This window comes from Oncorhynchus tshawytscha, linkage group LG15 (assembly GCF_018296145.1).
Source record: "Oncorhynchus tshawytscha isolate Ot180627B linkage group LG15, Otsh_v2.0, whole genome shotgun sequence".
NCBI classification, from domain to species: Eukaryota; Metazoa; Chordata; class Actinopteri; order Salmoniformes; family Salmonidae; genus Oncorhynchus; species Oncorhynchus tshawytscha.
The window spans coordinates 6,358,531-6,386,007 of record NC_056443.1 but is presented as its reverse complement, the minus strand read 5'-3'; the positions used below and the strand labels follow the sequence as shown (position 1 = coordinate 6,386,007).

The window sequence follows — 27,477 nt, the reverse complement described above, 5'->3', positions numbered from 1 at the left end:
TGCCTGTCTGCTGCCTGCGCGCAGACCACTCACTCCTAAAAAGTACTTTGAAGTTCGTTAAATACAATTACTTTTAGTAGAAAGAAAACACATCTACCATACCATAAAAACAACAAGAAACAGCACATCAATCAGCAACGTTTATTGTTGTCAGGGAAACAATACCGAACATTCTATGCCTGAGCAGAATTTGACTGTCTGAAAAGGTACAGATGCTTTTTTGTATTGTCTGAAAGGTTATCAATTGTTGTGATCGACCGGTTACTGTAAAGGCATCATATGTATGAAAATTGTTCGGTTAACTTGGAGTTAACGCCGTCATGCGCCCTCGGCATTCGAAAGCATCATATTCCGTGCACTTCCAGAATGATTTATTTGCGGTCTGTAGTTCCAGTCTGTTGGTGTAGCTTTCATGCGCCTGGATATTTTTCCACGCACAGAGGATAAATTCGGGTTCCATTGCTTGTTCTGCTCCTCTGAGAATAATGAATAATGAGGGTAGCAGTGCAAGATAATTTAAAGCAAAATATTTATTTGCATAAGAAAGACTTGCAATTCGATTGCTGGACTATCATAGCCATCCATCCAGTATTTTTTCAATTGAAATGTCGGCCTTTTACGAGGTACATTTTTTCTGCATTAAATTATTATGATTATTTTTTATAACTGATCAAAATTAGGTATGCTATAACCTACAACATTCTGCTCATATGAACACATTTATTTTAGGCCATATAAAGAAAAGCTATGCATGATGTAATGGCAAGGACCAAACAGAAACATTGTTTCACATTCTTTAATGAAAGACTCAAACAGAAATAGGCTATATAGCAGGCTTCACAGTTTGCCTGACAAATAGGCTTATAAGGAAACTAGACGAATATCGACAATGTTGAGTGAGCTAGAGGGTCTGTGCTCAGTGTTGCCCTACAAAAAGACACGTACGCCTCCTAGTGTGGAGCTCTGGTGAATTCAGAGCGTCACACTTCAAACCATTGAGATATACAGCATTCTAATTCCAATGCATTTCTCTGCATCCTGTTGGTGAGGTGCTCCAGAGCCAGCCAATTAGCCGACACCTGAGCAGCGCCTCACCTTTGTCTCCAGGGAGGTCCTGGGAGCCTGAGTGTTGGTCCCACCCGGTCTGTGTCTCTGCTTCATTGGTCCTATGAGAAACATGGAAGACTGTCATTATTTAGAAAAAAAAATGTTCCATTGGAACAGGGAACATCCACTCAGTCATTCTGAGGATTGTCCCTGCAATAAAAGAAAACCAAAGAGCGATGACAGACTTTAAGCCCTCTAATAAACTGACCTTTTTATAAGTCTCTCAATCACATTTACAGTCTCACACAAGCCAACTGCACAAATTCATAAATATGGATATAGTAAAAACACACATATGGTGATCAAACACACACACTTTCCTGGCCAGCGTCAACATTCCAATTGGTTCCTAGCCTACAAGAGGTCCAGAGGTGTTTATCAGCACTTGTTATAACTCTCAACCAATCAAAGTAAACTATACTGGCTGTTTTCCAGATACTCTCTCCTTTTTCTCTAGCCTGATAAACTCTCCCTTTTCTTCTCCTCCACACCAGTTTCCTCCACTTCCCACATCCAGCACCCTGTTCCCCTTCCACTCCTCTTCCAAACCCTTCCTCTACCCATTACCATCCCCATTCCGCCACTACCTCCCTCTCTTTCCTCCCATCATCCTCATCATTCCGCCTGGTTCCCTACCCGTGAGTGTGCTACATGCTCCTAGCTCCGTGCTCAGCCCCAGAAGTCAGACCAGCCCGAGGGCAGAGGGAGGCTGTGTTCTGAGTGCCAGCAGCCCAGCTCCGTGCCACAGCCCTGGGAAGGATGGGAGGCCAGATGGGGCCCGCCAGTGGAGCCAGTACCCAGCCAAGAAGGGATTTAACCTAATTCTGTTCCAGTTTGAGTGGATTGTGCCTGAAGCTCCTCTCTCCTGCTACAGCCAGACTAACGCACATGTGCCAGGGGCTTAATGAAGGGATGCTTAGGAGAGGTTGAGGAACGAAAACCATCCTTAAATTCAGCCAAGTTTATTCCCCCAAGACCAGTCAGTTGTCTGTTTTTTTTGTTTGGTCTATCCTTTCCAAATATATGGAGAGTAAAACAACACCAAGGGGATTGAGCAAGGTAACAGAACCTCATGTGAACTGATTGACGTGTGTGTGCGTGTGCGTGTGGTTGTGTGTGCTCACCTGTAAGTCTGGTTCTTTTGCTCTGTATAATGAGAACAGACTCTGTCCAACAATGCTGAGAAATGCAGCCCGCTCCCAGACTCCTCCGCTCTAGGGAACGATCGAAAGAGAAAGTCTTGGATAGGAGAGCGCTGCGGAGAAGCTGCAGGATAAAGCTGGATATAGACAAGTTTTCAATTACTGGAAATACAGACACTCTAAATAACATGATTACAATCTGGAATCACTGCAAGTGTTCTGTAACATTGATTACATTATGCTTCAGAATGAATCTGGTTATACTCTATACAGTGCATTTGTAAGTATTCAGACCCCTTCCCCTTATCCACATTTTGTTACATTACAAGCTTATTCCAAAATGGATTACCTATTTTTTGTACCTCCTAAATCTATATAGAATACCCCATAATGACAAAGCGAAAACAAGTTTTTAGAAATGTTTACAAATGTATTACACATAAAAAACAGAAATACCTTATAAACATAAGTATTCGGACCCTTTTCTATGAGACTCGAAATTGAGCTCAGGTGCATCCTGTTTCAATTGATCATCCTAGAGATGTTTCCACAACTTGAAAGGAGTCCACCTGTGGTAAATTCTATTGATTGGACATGATTTGTAAAGGCACACACCTGTCTATGTAAGGTCCCTCAGTTGACAGTGCATGTCAGAGCAAAAAAAGAAAACCATGAGGTCGAAGGAATTGTCCGTAGAGCTACGAGACAGGATTGTGTCGAGGCACAGATCTGGGGAAGGGTACCAAAAATGTGCAGCATTGAAGGTCCCCAAGAACACAGTGGTCTCTATCATTCTTAAATAGAAGAAGTTTGGAACCACCAAGACTCTTCCTAGAGCTGGCCACCCGGCCAAACTGAGCAATCAGGGGAGAAGGGACTTGGTCAGGGAGGTGACCAAGAACCCGATGGTCACTCTGACAGAATTCCAGAGTTCTTCTGTGGAGATGGGACAACCTTACAGAACGACAACCATCTCTGTAGCACTTCACCAATCAAGCGTTTATTGTAAAGTGGCCATACGGAAGCCACTCCTCAGTTAAACGCACATGACAGCCCACTTGGAGTTTGCCCAAAGGCACCTAGAGGATTCTCAGACCATGAGAAACAGGATTCTCTAATGTGATAAAACCAAGATTCAACTCTTTGGCCTGAATGTCAAGCGTTACATCTGGAGAAAACCAGGTATTGCTCATCACCTGGCCAATACAATCCCTACAATGAAGCATGGTGGTGGCAGCATCATGCTGTGGGGAAGTTTATCCGAGGCAGGGACTGCGAGACTAGTCAGGATCGAGGGAAAGATGAATGGATCAAAGTACAGAGAGAACCTTGATGAAAACCTGCTCCAGAGCGCTCAGGACCTCAGAATGGGGAGAAGGTTTACCTTCCAACAGAACAACGACCCTAAGCACACAGCCAAGACAACGCAGGAGCGGCTTCGGGACAAGTTTCTGAATGTCCTTGAGTGGCCCAGCCAGAGTCCGGATTTGAACCCGATCGAACATCTCTGGAGAGACCTGAAAATAGCTGTGCAGTGACGCTCCCCATCCAACCTGACAGAGCTTGAGTGGATCTGCAGAGAAAAATGCGAGAAAATACCAAAATACAGGTGTGCCAAGCTTGTAGCATCATGCCCAATAAGACTCAAGGCTGTCATCGCTGCCAAAGGTGCTTCAACAAAGTACTGAGTAAGGAGTCTGAGTACTTACGTAAATGTGATATTTCAGTTTTTATTTTTAATACATTTGCAAAAATGTCTAAAAACCTGTTTTTGCATTGTCATTATGGGGTATTGTGTGTAGATTGATTAGGCTGTAACGTTTCCGAATGCACTTTAACAGAGAGTAATGTGGAATAGAGGTTTACCAGTTCAAATGGCCCTGGTGTCCTCAGCTGACGGAGGAACTGCAGGAGGAGGAGAGTCTGGTGTTCTGGTAGACAGAGACCGTATGTCCCCCCACAGCCACCATACTGACCAGAAACATACAAAACAAATTGTGAAGGTCAGTGGAATTATGATACCCATACAAATTTCCCTCTGAAATTGTCATGTTAAAAAGAGTCCATCGTCGTTGCCCTCATAGATTGAGTGATTTATTAAGTTAAAACACAGTTGTTTAGTACCCTCTGTCCATCATCTGTCTCGGTGTGTGAAGGGCTCTTCCGTCTGGCCTGTCCATTGTGTGCTGGGAGCAGGAAGAGAAGAGCATCTTCCAGGATGAACTCTTTTGTGATCTGTCCGTCAAACCCTGGGTCCCTCAGCCCATCAAAGTGCAGGTCAGTCTCAGCCTTTCAGATAGGGATTATGGGAAACTTTTAGCAATGGCTTTCATTAAGGGACGGTACTGAGAGTAAGCACGTTCTGCCACCTAGTGGATATATGAGTTATCTTAATACCTTTGGAAACGTATGAATGGGTGCCAACACAATGCCCTGCTCCCTTCCCTCTACCCTGACTCACACTTAGAGGTCTGAACGTATTGGAGAGGTGTAAGCAATGAGGGGAATTCAAGGAAGGAATTGGTCACATTGAACCTTCAGAGACATGTTGGTTTCCCTAAGATGAGTACATGGAACAGGCTATACAGCCTACAGAAGGAAACATCATCATGTTTATTAGTGGCTCGGTTTATAGGAGTGGAACCAATGGATACCATGTTTGGAATCTGGAAAAAGGGGAAGGCATCTCTGGGTCAAACCAATTAAAATACTTCAAGGGAGGCCCTTTAAGTGAAATGGCTTTTATAACTGCGACTAGTTGTATCACTCAGCAGTGTGCATAATGGGTATGTGCGTGTGTGAGTGCACATGTGTGTTTGTATGCAACCCACATGTATGCAGCACAACAGCTAAAATACTGACTCTCTCTTCTCTGCTCAACTCGGAAGTTACACTACATGACCAAACGTATGTGGTCTAGTGAGGTCGGGCACTGATGTTGGGCGATTAGGTCTGGCTAGCAGTCTGCGTTCCAATTCATACCAAAGGTGTTCGATGGGGTTGAGGTCAGGGCTCTGTGCAGGCCAGTCAAGTTCTTTCATACCGATCTCAACAAACCATTTCTGTATGGATATCGCATTGTGCACATTGTCATGCTGAAACAGGAAAGGGCCTTCCCCAAACTGTTGCCACAAAGTTGGAATCCCAGAATCGTCTAGAATGTCATTGTATATTATAGTATTAAGATTTCACGTCACTGGAACTAAGGGGCCTAGCCCGAACCATGAAAAACAGCCCCAGACCATTATTCCTCATCCACCAAACTTTACAGTTGGCCCTATGCATTGGGGCATGTAGCGTTCTCCTGCCATCCACCAAACTCAGATTTGTCTGTCGGACTGCCAGATGGTGAAGCATGATTCATCACTCCAGAGAACGCGGTTCCACTGCTCCAGAGTCCACTGGCGGCACGCTTTACACCACCCAGCCGACGCTTGGCATTCCGCATGGTAAACTTAGGCTTGTGTGCGGCTGCTCGGCCAGGTAAAAACAATTAATGAAGCTCCCAACGAACAGTTATTGTGCTGACGTTGCTTCCAGTGGCAGTTTGGAACTCAGTTGTGTTGCAAACGAGGGCAGACGTTTTTTACGCGCTATGCGCTTCACCACTCGGCAGTCCCGTTCTGTGAAGTTGTGTGGCCTACCACTTCGCGGCTGAGCCATTGTTGCTCCTAGAAATTTCCACTTCTACAATAACAGTGCATACAGTGGACCAGGGCAGCTTTAGCGGGGCAGAAATTTGACAAACTGAATTGTTGGAAAGGTGGCATCCTATGTCGGTGCCACGTTGAAAGTCACTGAGCTCCTCAGTAAGGCCATTCAACTGCAAATGTTTGTCTATGGAGATTGCATGGCTGCGTGCTCAATTTTATACACCTGTCAGCAACGGATGTGGCTGAAATAGCTAAATCCACTCATTTGAAGGGGTGTCCACATACCTTTGGATATATAGTGCATGTTGACATCTTTGAATGTTGCAATCTCACAGTCTTATGGCACCACCTAGTGAGTACTCTAAAACAGCATCAGTAGAGACCGGCTACAGTAGTAATGTGCCGATCAAGTAATAACCCCCCCTTACCTTCACTATGATAGGCAGAAGGGAACCACTGAACTGAAGAGTGAATGTCATCAGCTGGAAACACAGGAGACACCACCTACAAGAGAAACAGTCACATAGAATAGTGACAAATCAGAACAATGTACAAAGATGAATAATTGAACAGTTGTGAGGTTGATCCGAGGGTGGCTAACCTGTGCCGAGAGCTAGGCTCCTCATTGGTCAATGCTGCCACCCTCAACACCTGACCTATGACCTCCTTCACATGGTCCAAGGCCTCATGGGATGCATCAGGACCCAGCTGCTGCAGAAGAAAGGGCTTGAGCTGAGAAGAGGAGAAAGCGAGAGTAAAAAAAAAAAGAAAGACAGAAAGAGAGAGAAAATGGGATAGAGAAAGAGAGGGGGAGGATAAAGAGAGAAAAGTTGTCAGTGTTAAAAAACAAAGTCTGAAGAAGTTCAAGTCTGTACCCAGCAGAGTTGGATAGAGTCCAATTTAATTATAACACCTCAGTATCAGTCAAATAAATAACTGATTCGCTCTCGTATGGAGAGATTCCATGTCATATTTAAAAGGAATTGATCACATGCTACGCACTGCTGCGGCAAAATAAACACTTGATACTCTGTTCCAACAGGTGGCAGTAATAGTCCACATTCGCTAATCCACAACCCCAGTTTTGGTATGACAGATGAAAACTCCAACCACACTCTCAGTCCCATCAATATTACTTCTAATAGATCTAATCTAGTTAGATTACATTTAATCTGACAGAGACAGATTTCATTTGAGATAATCCCAATAAGGTGCCAGTGAGTGAAGGTTGGACAGGGTTGGGAATCAGGCATTACTGTACTCAAATCCGAAGCATGTGGCGTGTTTGGCTAGTCCACAGCAACACATGCATGCGCATGGGTGATTTTGCAATTTCGTGCACTTTGGCCCGGCAAGCTTTCGGGAAATTAAAATGTATTGAAACACCATTTTAACAGTATTATAATCGTCTTTGATTTGTTTAGAAATAATATCTGATAATGGCTGCGATTGTATTATTCAGGAATTGATATATTTTCGTCATTTTTCTCAGACAGCCATAAACAAATGTCATTTCCATCACATCATTAAACATCCATTTAGTTTGAAAATTAAACAACATATAAAAATAATTGTAACACATTTCTTATACATTTGTACATTAACTTTGCATATTATTTTAAGTGCTTTTTAAGGTTTTCCTAAAATTAATAATTCAACACAATGCCTGAATGTATAAACTTGCCTTTGTGACAGCTGAAAATATTTATTTATCATAAAAAAATAGTGTCATTTCCACCCAACCTTTTTGTGAGATGATGATAACAACCATATGATTTCCCTAATCTAAAACAAATCAATCAATGTAAATTATACACAATATATTAATTTACCTAAAAATATGGGTGTGGTGGAAATTATATCTACGTAAAAAGAACAACTTATGAAAACAATATTTTATTGCAAACACTTTGAACAACAACCATTGTAGAACATATAATTAATTTAAGAAAAAGTAAGATTCCTAAAGTGGGCAGCGCTCAAGGAAGTAGGCCAGTGTTTTTGAGAGATGAGCACAGATTGCAGAGGGGTCATCCGCATAGAAGAGCTCAGTGAGCAAAGTGAAACGGTATCATTTGTGGTATGTCCAACACAGGTGTGGAGGGTCACCTGCATGTGAGAATCACCAAAGTGAACTGCCTGGATTTCACTGGTGTATTTACGCAGGTAGTTATCTCAGTGGTACAACTTTGGTTTTAGAAGTGGGGGGGGAAATAATTATAATAATTTGTTTTATCCTGTCGGATGAACACTCCAAACAGCCTACCCGACCTCGGAGGTGTCTGCATGGTCCTAAAGCACACCGTTGCTTCATTTTGTATTACATTTAAATAAAACTGGAGGGGACAAAAATGCAATTTCAGAATGTGAGAGGGGTATGCCCCCCCCCTGTCCCCAGTCAAAGTTGCGCCCCTAAATTCTCTGCAAAGTCAATATGCACGATGATCTCCTCTTTCCGCAGATTCTCTTTTAATTCTCTCAGTTTGGAGTATTGGTGTCGAAAGTTGTACATGCGTTTCCCCAATTTCTCTTTCAATCCTTTGGAGAAGTCCTCCAGAAGAATATGCAGTGCGCCACATACCTTTTCTTATACTGTCAAATGTACAGTGACCTTCTCCATGTTTCCCTCTTCAGCTTTGTTTTTCCACTCAAACCACCATGTCAGCTCACCAGCATCAAAGTCAGATGTTTTAAGCTCTTTGGCTTGGCAAAGGGAGCACTGTGTACATGCACTCTTTCTTCAGGTTCTCACAGCACAACGACTCAATAAGGTTCTCATTGTTGCTGCAGCTGATCACTTTGTGATGCTGTAGTTTGTCCGCCATGAACTGGAGGTTGGCGCGGGTTTTGCAGAGACATGTGTCCCTATCCCAGACTGTTGCCTCTGAACAAATCCAAATTCTCTGTTTGCAGCTTTGACCAGGCCATACTTTCTCAGGATGTTGCCTCTGAGCATTTTTGAGGCCACTTGTTTGTCCTTGGCACTGTCCATTTTTTAAAATACTTTTGCTTTAACTCTGCAATGATGGCATTTTGAAACAATAAAATCCTTCTCAAGTTCTTCGGAGTTCCCTTCATTTTCTGTTTTATCTTTGTCTTTAGGGAATCTTTATCCATTTTCTTCATCAGTTGACCTTTTTTAGCATATCTCAGTTTTCCGTTATGCTTTATCAGGTTTGACATTTGTTTTTGAGCGACCTCTTCCAACCTTTTTCCTTTCAGCAAGTATTAGACTTCTCATTCCTGTTGCACATGATGAGGAAGGGGTATCAGTTTTCCAATAGTGCACACCCTGGAGCATTTTCTAGACTAAAGCAATTTAAAACATGATTAAATAAGCCTAAAGTAAAAAGTAATAACATAATGGATTTGTCATTTCCACCACTTCCTGTCATTTCCATTACAGGTACGGTTGTGATGGAAATTACGCTTCTGCTGTTTTTGGAGAAAGATTTGACTGCTTAGCATGCTTTGTCCAGTATTATAACTAGCATATGGTTTACACTAAATACATCAAATATATTTGAAAAATCAAAATTCCACCACAAATTAAAGAAATTGTAGCCTGTTTGGAAATGACTGACAATAAAAAATATTCTCTACACAAGCAATATTTACCTAGATTTTTCTTCAACTTCTGGACATCACATCTGGAACAACTGTCCTCTGCAGACATGTGATTCTGTGTCACAATACGTTTCCATGGTAATTAAATGAACATTCTCTTGACAAAACTTTATTAACCTATTTAATCCCATAGGTCACTAAAAAACGTTTTCAGTTATAAGGCTCTAAAAATGTTACTGAATGATCTATCAATGCATTTCCAGCACATATTGAAATAATAAAGGGTCTCAATGAATGATGTGCAGTGTCACATGTTTAGTGTAAATTGTCACATGACCAGAGCTGTTTACTTCCTGGTTGCACCATGAGAAGAGGATGGCTGCATCAAAGCTCCCAAACAAAAGGTTAGTGAAGTATGTTAAAATAAAGTTAGGACAAAGTTTTTTGGTAGACATCATCTTTAAGGTGTCTACTATTGATATATGCATTTGCAATTACTCAACTTTGTTCAGTGTGGTCATAGAATGTGTAAATATGTAGACGGCAACAATAGTGACCAAGCGGGATAACACAGTGCATCTAGGTATACACATAGATATACACATACATAGTTCTTGTTTTACCTAACTTTCTACTCTGTTCTTTCTTTTAGTTTCACTTTGAGTCTAGTTCAGGATATGTTGGATCTAGGTGACTGCCCAGACAGGGCATGCAACATTGCAGTTATCCCTCAAAATGAGAAAGATGCTGTCCTGAGTGATTGTGATAGCGATGGGTCAGATATGGACTATGGACAGGCCATTTGCCAGCCAGGCTGTTGAATGCATATGCTGAACCTATGCAAACAGATCATGACAGGAACAATGTTATCAGTGATGATGACCTACCCCTCACCCCCCCATCCACAATCTTCCCCACCCCCCTCCATTGGTGATAATGAAGAGCCAAAAGGCCTCTACCCGCCAGAGGATCCAGTCAGAAGAGCCAAGGGCCTCTACAAGCCATAGGGGTCAGCCAGAAGAGCCAAGGGAAAAGCTGCAGGTGGTCAAAAATAAAGATTGAGCGTTCAAACGATCGAAGAGGCCGGCCACTGCTGTGATTCCAAAACACATCGTATACAGCCCAAATATGCAAAAGTTTGGCACAAAACCACTGGGCCATGGAAGGAGATCTTTACTGGCTGCTACTGTTGAAGATCAGGCAAGATATGACAAAGCTTCTCACTGGCCAATCAACACGATGCACCGGTTCCAGAGAAGTCGTCATTGGGACAAACGTATTACCTATGCATGTGAGAAATGCAAAGCGCCACTGCACATTGAGTGCTTCAAGATATACAATGGACAGTAGAAAAGGAGATAAGAGCGAATGAAAAAGGTCTGAAAAAGACATGAAAAGAAAAATAGAAAAGTCGATAAAGGGTGAGGAGAAGCAGTACAACAGACTCTAGGAAGAAAAGAAAAGTTGATAGAGGAGAAGCAGTACAACGGACTGTAGGAAGAAAAGAAAAGTCGATAGAGGAGAAGCAGTACAACAGACTCTAGGAAGAAAAGAAAAGTCGATAGAGGAGAAGCAGTACAACGGACTGTAGGAAGAAAAGAAAAGTCGATAGAGGAGAAGCAGTACAACGGACTGTAGGAAGAAAAGAAAAGTCGATAGAGGAGAAGCAGTACAACGGACTCTAGGAAGAAAAGAAAAGTCGATAGAGGAGAAGCAGTACAACGGACTCTAGGAAGAAAAGAAGGCTACAGGCTACCTATCCTACATGTTACCTTTATGTTCAGTGGGAATGAATCACACGACTGCTATACAGTTGTTAGTGAATGTTGCACTAAAATGTCAATGACAATGTTACAATGAATATTGCACTGAAGTACAAGTTCAAATGTTACAATGAATTTACAATATTAATGTTTCAGTACATGTTGCACTAAAGTAACAATGTTGAAATACGTTGATGGTTGTTGTCTTGTTGTCTTTGCTCTCAGTATTCATATCGTGTTGTATAAGGGTTTTTGATGTGTAAAATAGTCACACTAGAATGTGACGGGACATTCTAGTGGCAATGCTGGGGACTGCTAGTGACAGAGTTTTAAATGTGTTAATAACTGGGTTGGGATTCATAAGAACTTTGATAACTGCATATGAGAAATATGTTATTTCAGTATATGTAACGTTATCCCACCGGTCACAATTGTGACCGACCATAAAACACACTTTTTCACCTACTTTTCCATTAACATTTTAAAAAATTGATGATTGATTACCTCACAGGGTTACTAATGACACTTGATTTGGATATTTTCATTTCTGGGAAAAATTCGGGATTAAATGGGTTAATGAGGAATTTTCCCTCAGTGGTGAAAATGACACCACTACCAAAGGACAGGTATATTTTGTGTAAATAACAATATAAAGGGCATACTCACAATAAATATTGAAATAGATTTTATTTAATTGACATAATGTGTAATTATTCATGTTTTCTCAAAGAAAAACACAGTAGAAGCTCAAAAGCCTGGGTCAGGGACAAGGGCAAAACAGTGAAATTGAGGTATAAAATGCATCTGAAAAGTAGCTAAAATACTTGATAGAGGCGTTGAAAAAATATATGGGGTGATTGGAGTGTGAACTTCATATATAAAGAATAAAAACTATATATTTTTTTAAATAAAATCCCCCAAATTGACCCTGAGGACATAGAAGTTCCCATAGTTGCAGAATTACCCAGATACACGAACAAACAAACACTGAACACTATTAATAGGGCCTTTTAAAGGGGACTGGAAGTCTCCGGAGACAACAACATCATAATGGCAGTAGGATCAGGATGTTCAGAGCTCCAGATATTTGGCATGGTTTTGGTCATCTGGTGACTCAGCTAGTGTGAGTTACAGAGACACGTAGGAGATGTCAACGAGAGGTTAACTAGTCAGAAGAGATATGAGATTGGATAAGAGTCGATAGTTGATTGGAATAACAGAGTGGAAAGTTGGGTTATTGGAAAGGAACACTATGGTTTACTGTGTTTCTGCCAGGGAGAGACCGTTTTGGCAGTAGTTTTGTGTATGCGTGTGTGTGTTTGCACATGCTCCAATATTTTAGCATGTTTACGACTAAAGAAGCACAAAAACAACACTAGGCCTGAATGTAACTTTAAGAAATAACTGGAGAAAATAAATAGCAAAAACATTATGTTCCCTTAAAGCTATATATCCAATCTATCCATTATACTGCATGTGCAGACAGAGTGTATCCACTTGGCCTGTTTGCAGCACAGTGTGAATTGAAAGCCCTAAGTTCATTTACGAGCAATATGCTAGGAACGCACTTAGCCAGCTACCACACAACCCTCCACTACACAGCTGTAACAGCCTAATCAACATCACATGGAGAAAATACGCAGGGCAAACATTCTGGAGAAACAAGAGTTTTCTAAGAGGCATAGCTCAAGATCTGTACTGTTTACTGTAGGTCCAGCTATATCAAGAACTCAGGGCTACATTCAATAAAATAGGTTATATATATATATATATACCCTATTTTATTGAATATGGCCCCACACAAACACTACCGTTCAAAAGTTTGGGGTCACTTACAAAATGCCCTTGTTTTTTAAAGAAAAGCAATTTTTTTACCATTAACATTAAATTGATTAGAAATACAGTGTAGACATTGTAAATTACCATTGTAGCAGGAAAAGGCAGATTTTTTATGGAATATCTACATTGGAGTGCATTAAATAGTACCTGCAAAACACCAGTCTCTGGAATGCTGGCCTTCTAGGTAGAGTTCCTCTGGGTAGAGTTCCTCTGTCTGTGTTCTTTTGCCCATCTGGGGCGGCAGCGTAGCCTAGTGGTTAGAGTGTTGGACTAGCAACCAGAAGGTTGCGAGTTCAAACCCCCGAGCTGACAAGGTACAAATCTGTCGTTCTGCCCCTTAACCCACTGTTCCCAGGCCGTCATTGAAAATAAGAATGTGTTCTTAACTGACTTGCCTGGTTAAATAAAGGTAAAATTAAAAAAATTAAATCTTAAGGCTTTTTCTTTGCAACTCTGCCTAGAAGGCCAGCATCCTGGAGTCGCCTCTTCACTGTTGACGTTGAGATCAGTGTTTTGCCAGTACTATTTAATGAAGCTGCCAGTTGAGGACTTGTGAGGCGTCTGTTTCTCAAACTAGACACTAATGTACTTGTCCTCTTGCTCAGTTGTGCACCGGGGCCTCCCACTCCTCTTTCTATTCTGGTTAGTGCCAGTTTGCGCTGTTCTGTGAAGGGAGTAGCACACAGTGTTGTACGAGATCTACAGTTTCTCGCATGGAATAGCCTTAATTTCTCAGAATAAGAATAGACTGACGCGTTTCAGAAGAAGGTCTTTGTTTCTGGCCATTTTGAGCCTGTAATTGAACCCACAAATACTGATGCTCCAGATACTCAATTAGTCTAAAGAAGCCAGTTTTATTGCATCTTTAATCAGGACAGCAGCTTTCAGCTGTGCTAACAGAATTGCAAAAGGGTTTTCTAATGATCAATTAGCTTTTTTAAATGGTAAACTTGGACGAGCTAACACAACGTGCCATTGGAACACAGGAGTGGAGTGATGGTTGCTGATAAATGTAGGTATTCCATTTTTTTTTTAAATCAGGTGTTTCCAGCTACAATAGTCATTTACAAAATAAGCAATGTCTACACTATATTTCTGATCAATTTGATGTTATTTTAATGGACAAAAAATGTGCTTTTCTTTCAAAAACAAGGACATTTCTAAGTGACCCCAAACTTTTGAACGGTAGTATATATATATATATACTACCGTATTGCCAGTAAAAGGTTTGGACACACGTACTCATTCAAAGTTTTTCTTGATTTTTACTATTTTCTACATTGTAAAATAATAGTGAAGACATCAAAACTATGAAATAACACATATGGAATCATGTAGTAACCAAAAAAAGTGTTAAAACAAATCAAAATATATTTAATATTTTAGATTCTTCAAAAGTATCCACACTTTGCCTTAATGACTGCTTAGCACACTCTTGGCATTCTCTCAATCAGCTTCATGAGGAATGCTTTTCCAGCAGTCATGAAGAAGTTCCCACATATACTGAGCACTTGTTGGCTGCTTTTCCTTTACTCTGCATTCCAACTCATCCCAAACCATCTCAATTGGGTTGAAGTCAGGTGATTGTGGAGGCCTGGTCATCTGACAGCACTCCATCACTCTCCTTGGTCAAATAGCCCTTACACAGCCTGGAGGTGTGTTTGGGGTCATTGTCTTGTTGAAAAACAAATGATATTCCCACTAAGGGCAAACCAGATGGGATGGCGTATCGCTGCAGAATGCTGTGGTAGCCATGCTGGTTAAGTGTGTCTTGAATTCTAAATAAATCACAGACAGTGTCACCAGCAAAGCACCTCCACACCATCACATCTCCTCCTCCATGCTTCATGGTGGCAACCACACATGTGGAGATCATCCGTTCACCTACTCTGCGTCTCACAAAGACATGGCGATTGGAACCAAAAATCTCACATTTGGACTCATCAGTACAAAGGACATATTTCCACAGGTCTAATGTCCATTCCTCATGTTTCTTGGTCCAAGCAAGTCTCTTCTTCTTTAGTAGTGTTTTTTTTGCAGCAACTCGACCATGAAGGCCTGATTCACGCAGCCTCCTCTGAACAGTTGATGTTGAGATGTGTCTGTTACTTGAACTCTGTGAAGCATTTATTTGGGCTGCTATCTGAGGTGCAGTTAATTTCAATGAACTTACCCTCTGCAGCAGAGCCAGTTTCATCATAGCGCTTGATGTTTTTTGCGACTGCACTTGAAGAAACTTTCAAAGTTCTTGAAATTTTCCAGATTGACTGACATTCATGTCTTAAAGTAATGATGGACTGTTGTTTCTCTTTGCTTATTTGAGCTGTTCATGCCATAATATGGACTTGGTCTTTTACCAAATAGGGCTATCTTCAGTATACCACCCCTACCTTGTCACAACACAACTGATTAGCTCAAACGCATTAAGAAGGGAACAAAATCCATAAATAAACGTTTAACAAGGCACGCCTGTTAATCAAAAAGCATTTCAGGTGACTACCTCATGAAGTTGGTTGAGAGAATGCCAAGAATGTGCCAAGCTGTAATCAAGGTAAAATGTGGCTACTTTTGAAGAATCTAAAATATTAAATATATTTTGATTTGTTAACACTTTTTTGGTGACTACGGTACATGATTCCATATGTGTTGTTTCATGGTTTTGATGTCTTCACTATTATTGTAGCAGTAAAAATAAAGAAAATCTCTGGAATGTGTAATTGTGTCCAAACTTTGGACTAGTACTAATATATATATATACTGTATATATATATACAGGTGATCCTAACTGTGTGTGTATATATATATATATATATATACATACACACACACACACACACACACACGTACACAGTTGAAGTCGGAAGTATACATACACTTAGGTTGGAGTCATTAAAGTTCACATTTCAACCACTTCACAAATGTCTTGTTGGCAAACTATAGTTTTGTGCAAACTATAGTTTGTGCATGACGAGTAATTTTTTCAACAATTGTTTACAGACAGATAATTTCACAAAATCACAATTCCAAGGGGTCAGAAGTTTACATACACTAAGTTGACTATGCCTTTAAACAACTTGGAAAATTACGTCATGGTTTTAGAAGCTTCTGATAGGCTAATTGACATCAATTTGAGTCAATTGGAGATGTACCTGTGGATGTATTTCAAGGCCTACCTTCAAACTCAGTGCCTCTTTGCTTGACATCATGGGAAAATCAAAAGAAATCAGCCAAGACATTAGAATTAACATTAGACATTAAAATTGTAGATCTCCACAAGTCTGGTTCATCTGTGGGAGCAATATCGCTCAGGAAGGAGACGCGTTCTGTTTCCTAGAGATGAACGTACTTTGGTGCGAAAAGTGCAAATCAATCCCAGAACAACAGTAAAGGACCTTGTGAAGATGCTGGAGGAAACAGGTACAAAAGTATCTATTTCCACAGTAAAACGAGTCCCATATCGACAATAACCTGAAAGGCAGCTCAGCAAGGAAAAACGCCATAAAAAAGCCAGACTACGGTTTGCAACTGCACATGGGGACAAAGTTCTTACTTTTTGGAGAAATGTCCTCTGGTCTGATGAAACAAAAATAGAACTGTTTGGCCCTAATGACCATCGTTATGTTTGGAGGAAAAAGGGGGGATGCTTGCAAGACAAAGAACACCATCCCAAATGTGAAGCACATGGGTGGCAGCATCATGTTGTGGGGGTGCTTTGCTGCAGGAGGGACTGGTGCACTTCACAAAATAGATGGCATCATGAGGTAGGAAAATTATGTGGATATATTGAAGCAACATCTCAAGACATCAGTCAGGAAGTTAAAGCTTGGTCGCAAATGGACAATAACCCCAAGCATAATTCCAAAGTTGTGGCAAAATGGCTTAAGGACAACAAAGTCAAGGTATTGGAGTGGCCATCACAAAGCCCTGAACTCAATCCTATAGAAAATTTGCGGTCAGAACTGAAAAGCGTGTGCGAGCAAGGAGGCCTAAAAACCTGACTCAGTTACACCAGCTCTGTCAAGAGGAATGGGCCAAAATTCACCCAACTTCTTGTGGGAAGCTTGTGGAAGGCTACCCAAAACATTTGACCCAAGTTAAACAATTTAAAGGCAATGCTACCAAATACTAATTGAGTGTACCTGTATGTAAACGTCTGACCCACTGGGATGTGATGAAAGAAATAAAAGCTGAAATAAATAATTATCTCTATTATTATTCTGACATTTCACATTCTTAAAATAAAGTGGTGATCCTAACTGACCCAAGACAGGGAATTTTTACTAGGATTAAATGTCAGGAATTGTGAAAAACTGAGATTAAATGTATTTGGCTAAGGTGTATGTAAACCTCTGACTTCAACTGTATATCACATTGAATATAATGCATTTATAAGCCCAGTTACCTGGTGAACAGATTAGATTGAATAGCGTCCTCAGTACCTGTGTGGTGTGGCTGTCCATGTCTTCGTTTGTCCTGACCAGGCCCGTGTGATGAAGGAAGGCTGTGAGCGGCGTTACCGAGGTGACCAGGACATAAACCGTCACCATGGCAAAGAGGCCAGGGCTCACCAAGTTAAGTGTGGTGATAGCTGGGTTCCTAAGGGAAGGGAAAACATCAACAACGATAACATTAGCTAAGAAAATCAAACCCATTTATTTCAACAATAGACCCCTGCACATAACTGAGCTGTCAGTTTCGACTAAGGTAAACGTGTTATTACTGGCAAAGTTGACTGACCAATCACCATGTGCCACATGACGAACATCTCCCAGCTTGGGGAGGGGCGATCCACAGGCAGATGGATTGATGCGTAATGCCAGGCCTGAAACAAAACATGGTTACAGAGGATCACACACAAGTGATGAGAGACAGTTATCTGTAACTAGTGATGACAAAGACGGTTGAATTTATCATCTATCCTATACTGTCACAAGGGGTTGACATCAGGGCCATTATCCGAGGTGGAGTAGAGCAGTTCCTTTTTTGCTGAGTTTGCATTCCTTGTGCTGGCTATGAGTTATGAAATAGTAGAGCAGCTGTGTGTGTGTCCTTGCCTAATAAGTGTCAACCCCTGTACATGTTATGCTTTGCATATCAACAGCCCACTGGGCACAGATGTCATTTCAACGTCTAATCCACATTGGTTCAACGTGATTTCCTTGAAATTATGTGGAAACAACGTTGATTCAACCAGTGTGTGCCCAGTGGGAGGGAGTGAGAGTGTGTTGTCATTCTCTGGCACCGTACTACTAATGAAATTTCCCACCGGTGGAAACATGGCGCCAGTAGAGAGGGTGTGTGTTCTAAGGCCCAAATCACTATCAGTCCTGGGCATGATCCAAACTCCTCTCACATTCCTCGGACTCAAATCATTGGCCAGAGAAGGATGAACTAAGCACTCAAATTCAAATCCGTTCTACTGGTAATCCACATCCCTCACATACGATATCTGAATCCCAATCTAACGTTCAATATTTCCGAGTTCTAATGGAGCTAGACTAAATCTGAAAGACGGAGGAAATCAAACCATACTATATTCCCTGAAACCACACAAGACCCTGAATTAGGCCCAAACCAGGAAACAGACCCCCCTGCCCCTCCTCTCCTCCTGTACCTGGGACATGGCAGTGATTGTTGGTTGTGCCTGTGTCAGTCAGATTCACTCTGCCGTTTGTAAGATAAATGATGTTCTCAAACAAAGGGTGGGCAGAGACCTGGGTCCTGGTCTAAGGAAGGGGGGTGGGCAGAGACCTGGGTCCTGGTCTAAGGAAGGGGGATGGGCAGAGACCTGGGTCCTGGTCTAAGGAAGAGGGTTGGGCAGAGACCTGGGTCCTGGTCTAAGGAGGGGGGGCAGTCTAAATGACCTGAAGAGGGGCTGCCCCACCCGGGACTGCCCCAATGTCAACATTTGTGTGGGAGACGAGCCAAAAAGAAAGCACAATATTGTTTTAGAAGTTGGAGACAATCTGTTCTGTACAGGGAAGAGAACTCTAAACAAAGAGTAAACCGGTGGAGGAGAACACACAGAGGACCCTCAGTTACTGTCTAAGTCAAGCCCGTTGGTTGTCGTTATCTTCCTTCTGAGATATAATGAGATAAGTGCCCTCCTAACAGAGGACGAATATAAGCAGAGATGCATTGGGTCATTATTAACAACTTCTCTGAACTGATCGTTCTCAGAAAGCAAAATTATAGAGAGAGAGAGCAGGTATGAAAGCCCTGAAACCTTTTGAACAAAACAACCACGCATCTTCTCCAAAATGTATCTTCACCTCATCATCTACGGTTTCCACTGATTCAACTTTAAATAGTACTATAAGTAATTCAATTTATAGAAGTTTATACAATTTATAGAAGTTCTACAGGTCTAATTACATATGGGTCATTTCCATGAAAACACATCTGTATTTTAAATGTTTGCTAGCATTGGTCCAAATCTCTACCTTAAGGAACTCAAAGAGCTCGCCTGAAAACTAAAGGTTGTCTGGAAACAGGTGATGACTCACCTAGGTCGTGTTCATTAGGGCACATGACAGAAAATGTCATTTTCAACGTTTCTTATTGGACAAGTCTCCCCGTTTCAGTCAGTTGTCTTCAGTTTGGTGCATAATGAACACAGCCCAGATATCGTGTATCACTCAGTGCTCCACCTGTAGACTCACCTGCTAGCCGGCTGTCTGTCTGGAAGCGACAGAGCCCATCCACATCAGAGAAGGCCCCCACCAGCCCAGGTATCATGTTGACCTGAGGAGATGACAGATGGGATCCAGTGGATCCAAAGGCAACAAATTAAAGTTAGTGGACTTGTTTGAAGTTGAGGCCAGAGGACTTAGCCAGGTCCCAGATCTGTTTGTGCTGTCTTGCCGACTCCTATAGACCATAGTTCTAGCAACAAACAGATCTGGGACAAGGCTAAGGATGGTCCTATGCGGTCTGATGTTATGGGATGTTAGTGTTATAGGAGGGTGTGTAAAGGAGAGAGGGAGAAGGGAATGTGATGTTTGTTGTTGGAGGAGTTCACTGTGTGTTTTCCTGTCGTGTTTGAACTGAGATCCACCATCTCAGGACAGAGCCGTTTTCACTGAATTCTCTCTCGGAAGCCGACTTAGTCCTGGCTTCTAAAAATATTTTCTAGAAGAATCTCTGGGTGGATCTGATTTCTACACAACCATCATACCCATGTCGGTCAACAATCCGACATGGGGTAACATTCCCACACAGGTCACCAATGTCTCCGTATGAGACGACATTCCAGTTGAGCATTCCCGTACAGTGTGTGTGTAGCTGGTCTCACCCTCTGATGGGGCTGCAGATGGGAGAATGACACTTTCCTCAGGCAACTCTTCTCTGAACCGCTCAGACACACCAACACACTCCACTCCACACTGCCACCTGGGAGAGAGGGAAATGAGAGGGAGCGGATAAAAGTAAGCATCTTGTACAAATAAATGAAGCTTTGGAACCATAGCAAATACGCTGCTCCAACTGTGTGAGGGAGAGAGAGAGAGAGAGAGAGACAGAGAGAGAGAGAGACAGAGAGAGAGAAAGAGAGAGACAGAGAGAGAGAGAGAGGGAGCGAGAGAGAGAGACAGACAGAGAAAGACAGAGAAATGCAGAGAGAGGCAGAGAGAGGCAGAGAGAAACGGAAATAACAGAAATTGAGAGAGAGAGAGCGAGAGAGAGAGAGAGAGAGAAACATCTGGTAGCGATTGTACAGCCAGTATTTGGAGAGGAGAGGAAACGTGGTGTTTTTGGCTAGAACCATGGCTGTTTTGGTCTCACTGTTCTGAAGCATTGAGAATAGGAGGAAGTGACTTAACAGCTATTATGGCAGCCTAGAGATGAATGGATAGCAAGAACCTTACCTTTGTGTGTGTGTGTGTGTGTGTGTGTGTGTGTGTGTGTGTGTGTGTGTGTGTGTGTGTATGTATATATATATACACACACACACCTACACATGAGTCTGTATACAGAGAGAGATTAAGTGTGTGTAGTGTTCTTTGTAACCTATAATCATTGCTTTCAGGTCTTGCAACAGCTCCCATATCAGCCTGCCATTGGTCTGAGTTGACCCTGATTACAGCCCAGAGCCCCAGATCTTCAGAACAGCATGTGCACACACACACACACACACACACACACACACACACACACACACACACACACACACACACACACACACACACACACACACACACACACACACACACACACGGATAGTCCATCGGTACAAAAGTCTGGACAGCAATTCCTGGAGTTGTTAGTTGGTAGTAAATTTGATTAATTCAATAGAAAATTGGGTGCTGCCATAGAGTTACATTAGAAGTGCCCATCCAAGAAGGCTCAAGGTCATTGGCCTCAGATAAAATGATGTCAAATCACGTTATATCTACCGTAGCTTTGATTGGACTCATCATCAGCACATCCTACTTTCAGAATCTTAGCTATGAATCATGAATCAAGTTGACAATCTACTGGCAAATCCTTTTCAATCCTTGTCAAATGAAGATAAATAACAAAGGTAAATTATAGATAAAATGGATCGTTGATCATCGGCCACTGGACATATACATTACACAACAAGTTGGAAATCGCACATTTTTAACAATGAGTTGTTTGGAAGGAATCAGTGGCTAACTGTAAGAATTGCAAAGCAATCACTAGCCTGATATTCAGTGGATTGGGTGTGTGGTCCAAGTCTGGGTTTAAGGGTCTCTCTTTCAAGCATAAAAGGATAAACTTTCAACATTGGCCATGCTGTCAATCCACCATGGCTTCTGCCGCGCTCAAAACAACTGGAAACTCAGAACTGAGAAATCTCAGACTTAAAGACAATAGGGAACTCGTGAAAAAAAACTAGCTCGGACTGGGAAAATACGTTTTGAACGGTCATCCAACTCAGAATTCCAAGTCAGGAACTCGGGCCTCTATCTAGAGTTCCGACCTGAAGATCACTGACGTCATGATTCGACCTTGTTTTTTTCAGAGTCCCCAGTTGTCTTGAAAGCACCATAAATCCAGAGATACCAGACATTGATGACAAAAATTTGTCACGAAAGACCGTCGCACCATCTGGGCACAAGTGGGCCACCAAGTGGGCACAACAAGGTGAGTCCAAAATGATGTCTTGTATGCTGCTGCATAAATTATGTAATATGCCAGGGAGATATATATACTGTAGCTAAGTAATAAACTCAGCAAAAAAAAGAAATGTCCTCTTACTGTCAACAGTGTTTATTTTCAGCAAACTTAACATGTGTAAATATTTGTATGAACATAACAAGATTGAGACAACTGAGACATGAACTGAACAAGTTCCACAGACATGTGACTAACAGAAATTGAATAATGTGTCCCTGAACAAAGGGGGGTCAAATCAAAAGTAACGGTCAGTATCTGGTGTGGCCACCAGCTGCGTTAAGTACTGCAGTGCATCTCCTCCTCATGGCCTGCACCAGATTTGAGAGTTCTTGCTGTGAGATGTTACCCCACGCTTCCACCAAGGCACCTGCAAGTTCCCGGACATTTCTGGGGGGAATGGACCTAGCCCACACCCTCTGATCCAACAGGTCCCAGACGTGCTCAATGGGATTGAGATCTGGGCTCTTCGCTGGCCATGGCAGAACACTGACATTTCTGTCTTGCAGGAAATCACACACAGAATGAGCAGTATGGCTGGTGGCATTGTCATGCTGGAGGGTCATGTCAGGAGGAGCATGCAGGAAGGGTATCACATGAGGGAGGAGGATGTCTTCCCTGTAAGGCACAACATTGAGATTGCCTGCAATGACACCAAGCTCAGTCCGATGATGCTGTGACACACTGCCCCAGACCATGACGGACCCTCCACCTCCAAATCGATCCCGCTCCAGAGTACAGGCCTCGGTGTAACGCTCATTCCTTCGATGATAAGCACAAACCCAATCATCACCCCTGGTGAGACAAAACCGCGACTCGTCAGTGAAGAACACTTTTTGCCAGTCCTGTCTGGTCCAGCGAAGGTGGGTTTGTGCCCATAGGCGACATTGTTGCCGATGATGTCTGGTGAGGACCTGCCTTACAACAGGCCTACAAGCCCTCAGTCCAGCCTCTCTCAGATTTTGTGGACAGTCTGAGCATTGATGGAGGAATTGTGCATTCCTGGTGTAACTCGGGCAGTTATTGTTGCCATCCTGTACCTGTCCCGCAGGTGTGATGTTCGGATGTACAGATCCTGTGCAGGTGTGGTTACACGTGGTCTGCCACTGCGAGGATGATCGGCTGTCCGGCCCTTCTCCCTGTAGCGCTGTCTTAGGCGTCTCACAGTACTGACTTTGTAATTTATTGCCCCGGCCACATCTGCAGTCCTCATGCCTCCTTGCAGCATGCCTAAGGCATGTTCACGCAGATGAGCAGGAACCCTGGGCTTCTTTCTGTTGATGTTTTTCAGTCAGTAGAAAGGCCTCTTTAGTGTCCTACGTTTTCATAACTGTGACCTTAATTGCTTACCATCTATAAGCTTTTAGTGTCTTAACGATTGTTCCCCAGGTGCATGTTCATTAATTGTTTATGGTTCATTGAACAAACATGGGAAACAGTGTTTAATCCCTTTACAATGAAGATCTGTGACGTTATTTGGATATTTATGAATTACCTTTGAAAGACAGGGTCCTGAAAAAGGGACGTTTCTTTTTTTGCTGAGTTTACTAAGTGTACGTTGTGTAGTAAGCTATGTGCCTAACTCTAATAATTTGCTCCCTTTTCCCCTCATAACTTAGCCTACTGTTCTGACTTGCAGGTGCACATTTAGTCTATAGCCTGTTTTAGAAAAATGTCATAATCGAATATTGTAAGAGCTTTCATTGTCTGCTTATATGTTCCCTTTATTTACCCTACGGTTCTGACTTGGTGTACAGGGAGAATACTGTAAGAACGGCCCATGTTCTGAATTCTGTCACTGTACAATTCAAATGTGCTGAACAAATAGTTATATTGACTACATCAGTCCTAGTTCGCTCTTTAATGTCTTTATCAAAATCAAGGGTTGCCTCTTATCTGCTCGTAGTCCCCTTTTACAATAGTTTGTATATCTCAATTATCAGTAGCAACCACTTTTTTTAAAGCAAGTCAGCCATATCAGCTATGTTTTTTTAAAAGGCAGTAAATTATGCTGAATTAACTTTTTCGCTGCCAGACAGGTCTCTGCTGATAGCCAGGTGTAGTGGTGGTAAGGTGTTGCGACTGGTGGGGGTGGGGTGGGTATTTTGCCCCACCAAGATGTACATGCTAAAATCACCACTGCCAATAGAATGTCATCTTTTGGACTATGGGGGAAAGAAGATTGACATCGGCTAGTGCTTTTGCTGTTCGTTACTCATCTTATTGGCTGACGAAAAGTACATGTGGACACTTCTAACATTTTCAATATGCGCCTCGGAATTTGATAAGAAGGACGCTGCATCCCCAATATGTTGGTCTTCACTTGTAGCCTACTTTGGTGCTGCGATGCCTGTGAGAAGGATCCGTTCACGGGCATTGACTAATAAGAATTTAGATATCTGAGAGAGCACGTGAGTGATTGGTGCTTCTGAGTAGGCTACGGTGATTGGCAGCCAGGAGAAGGGAATTATAATTATTATATTCAGCCCAAGGGCACAACGGCCAAATTGGTCGCAAGGGATACATTTTCTTAGAGGGCATTACTTCCTAACAAGGGGGCATCGACAGCCATGGCCGCCGATGCCATCAGAGAATTTGAGCCCTGACACACAAGCACGCACAGTCTGCTGGGAGACTGAAAAGGCCCTCAGAGAAAACAACAACAGTAACTGTAAATGCCAATCTCTGTCTCTCTGTTTGGGTTGGCTTGAGTAAACAGGAAATGATTGGCTCCCTCTAATCTGATGCATTCGAGCCAATAAGAGACTAACACAATTAGGGCTCATCAAATTAAAGATCTCAACTCTTTCTTCCAGGAACCCTACCCTTTCATTCCAGTACACTCCAGTTTTTAGGCCCTGATGTAGATCAGACAAATCCATTATATGGGAGACAAGGATGACATTTTCTGTCACACACGTAGCATACCTTGGCAATGACACAGGCAGTGTCCCAATACTGTTAAATGGCTCAATTCCTTGTCTCCTCCACAAGCAAAGGCCACCCCTGCTAATGACACAGGCATTTCCCAGTACTCTTAAACATTCCCCATTCCTTGTCTCCTCTTTCCCTCATAAATACGCACACGTGCAAGGACTGAATATGACGCTTTTATGGGACACTTTTAGGACACAGTCCTAAAGACATTTACCAGGCCCATGCTATTCAGTTTCTGGGCTGGTAAAGTCATTAAGGGTATTGCTGTTTACCTAATGTTCTTTGATCAGGGTGACCAGAGCCCCCGTGTGGTCTACAGGCTGACCTGTCAATCATCACACTGATGGGGTGAGTGACAGCTGGGCGTTCTGACACACAAAGCCTGACCCCTGCGACCTGGCGATACTTTCCTCTTGATAGTAAACCCCAGAAGACACACACACACACACAGGGACATAACACACATACTTAGAGGCACATGCACACATAACTGTCTGCACACATACCTGTCTGCACACACACACAAACACATAAGTAATCCTTGGGACTAGTCTTACTAGTGGAGCCGTGATTTATGACCCTGAATGACAAGGGTAGTTTAAACATCTGGTCTCCTATAAGTGTCCCTCTCTATCGCTCTCTCCCCCTCTGCCTTCCAGCTGAACTAGCCACATGGTATTTCTATGCTGAGCTCCAAGGATTTTCCAGTAGCGTCCTTCACTGGGTCACTGGAATACCATTCTCATTTTCCTACTCCATACACACTCACACAGCCTGGGCCAGACAGAGGGAGAGATTACAGAAAAAGTAATAAAATAAGACAAGAAGGAAATCTTGCCTTATTCATCTGTCTTTTTCTGCAATCCATCAATCTTATTTTGTCTGACTGGGATGGGTGTGTACAGTCAAAAGCGGTGTGGGGAGAAGGGGAGCGGGGGGGGGGTAGTGAGCCCTAAAAAGGACAGTAAAGAACAGTAAACCCAGCAGGGGGTGCAGACCAGGCTCTGTAGCTGTTAACCCTTTAACCTCTTCCCACCCACCTGCCTGGCCAGAGCAGCAGGCCTCTCTCTCACACACACACCTCTGTTAACCCTGCTCTAATGCCTGTGTCTGTACGTCGTGAGTGACTGGAATACGGCTGTGCGCGTGTGGGTATGCACGCAAGTCACTTGCCTGAGGACAAATAGCTAGTGAATGAAGCCATTGTGTGTATACTTCCTTTCTCCTCACTTGACGAGGTGAAGCACATGTACATGGAATAAGTGAATAATGGATTGTTTGTGTATGTGTGCAGGAACAGACTGTACCGTACAATATATTATTTATCTATCAGCTTCTACCTCTCTGGGACCCTTTCCACCCATTCCTTGCCTCTCATCCATCTCCATGCTCCCTCCCTCCCTCTCTGCTTCCCTCTAACCATCCTTCCGTCTTAACTCTAAAACCTGCTCACCTCTCTTAATCTTACCCTAATCTCTCCATCCTGCATCTCTTGATCCTTCTTCTCCTCTTTCCTCCCTCTCCTCCGACCTTTCTTCCACCTTCCCTCCCACCACTCTCGCTCACTGCTATCTTTTCTCAGTGCTAGCCGATGCTGTTGAAAAACGTTTCCCTTCACCCTCCCTCCCTCCATCTCACCGTTGTCGTGTCTCAGGGCAGTGTTGGTCTCGGCGTATCGGGACAGGCTGACCTCGTAGCCTCGCTGCTCCAGGATCCGCTGGAACAGCTGGACCTCTGTATCCGCGGCTACGTGCTGACCCGTCAACACGATGGCCCGCGTGACCCGCCCGGCCCGGTTCTGATTGGACCCCTTGACCTGAGGAAGAGGGGGGAGAGAGGGGTGTTCAATATCGACATATAGAGAGGTCACTCCAACAACCAACAGCATTGCTGTATATTTATATACAATACAAACAAAGACCGTACAGACAGTACATGATGCCAAAAGTGACCATTTCCTGGCAGTTCATATGGAACTATTTCTCATTTTAATCCTATTTGTATTTACATTTTTTTACCAAACCTTTATTTAACTAGGCAAGTCAGTTAAGAACAAATTCTTATTTACAATGACGGCCTACCTCGGCTAAACCCTAACGACGCTGGGCCAATTGTGTGCCACCCTATGGGACTCCCAATCACGGCCGGTTGTGATACAGCCTGGAAACGAACCAGGGTCTGTAGTGATGCCTCTAGCACGGAGATGCAGTGCCTTAGACGCTGCGCCACTCGGGATCCAGAATGTATTACCGGCACTTAAACAATGCCCCCATAAACGATTGAAAAGGGCATCAAAACAGTGAACAGAACAACCCTAGAGCACTAGGGAGT

At 42.8% G+C, this 27,477-nt stretch overlaps 1 protein-coding gene and 1 long non-coding RNA gene across 2 annotated transcripts in view; one reads left to right on the top strand and one right to left on the bottom strand.

The window, feature by feature from the left end:
* The window catches only part of LOC112214284 (cadherin-like and PC-esterase domain-containing protein 1), a 69,861-nt gene that overhangs the window by 33,270 nt on the left and 9,114 nt on the right, over nt 1–27,477 (bottom strand). Inside the window, exons 2-12 of the mRNA XM_024372927.2 lie at nt 26,785–26,962; nt 20,366–20,463; nt 19,734–19,815; nt 17,809–17,893; nt 17,511–17,667; nt 6,504–6,634; nt 6,331–6,406; nt 4,374–4,538; nt 4,116–4,220; nt 2,232–2,386; nt 1,096–1,166 (exon numbers count right to left, since the gene is read on the bottom strand). Of these exons, the coding sequence (XP_024228695.1) occupies nt 1,096–1,166; nt 2,232–2,386; nt 4,116–4,220; nt 4,374–4,538; nt 6,331–6,406; nt 6,504–6,634; nt 17,511–17,667; nt 17,809–17,893; nt 19,734–19,815; nt 20,366–20,463; nt 26,785–26,962 (1,303 nt within the window). The remainder of the gene's footprint in view (nt 1–1,095; nt 1,167–2,231; nt 2,387–4,115; nt 4,221–4,373; nt 4,539–6,330; nt 6,407–6,503; nt 6,635–17,510; nt 17,668–17,808; nt 17,894–19,733; nt 19,816–20,365; nt 20,464–26,784; nt 26,963–27,477) is intronic.
* LOC121839381 lies at nt 9,760–11,422 on the top strand. Its single transcript, XR_006078909.1, has 2 exons — nt 9,760–9,873; nt 10,122–11,422. It is a non-coding gene; the product is annotated as an uncharacterized LOC121839381 (long non-coding RNA).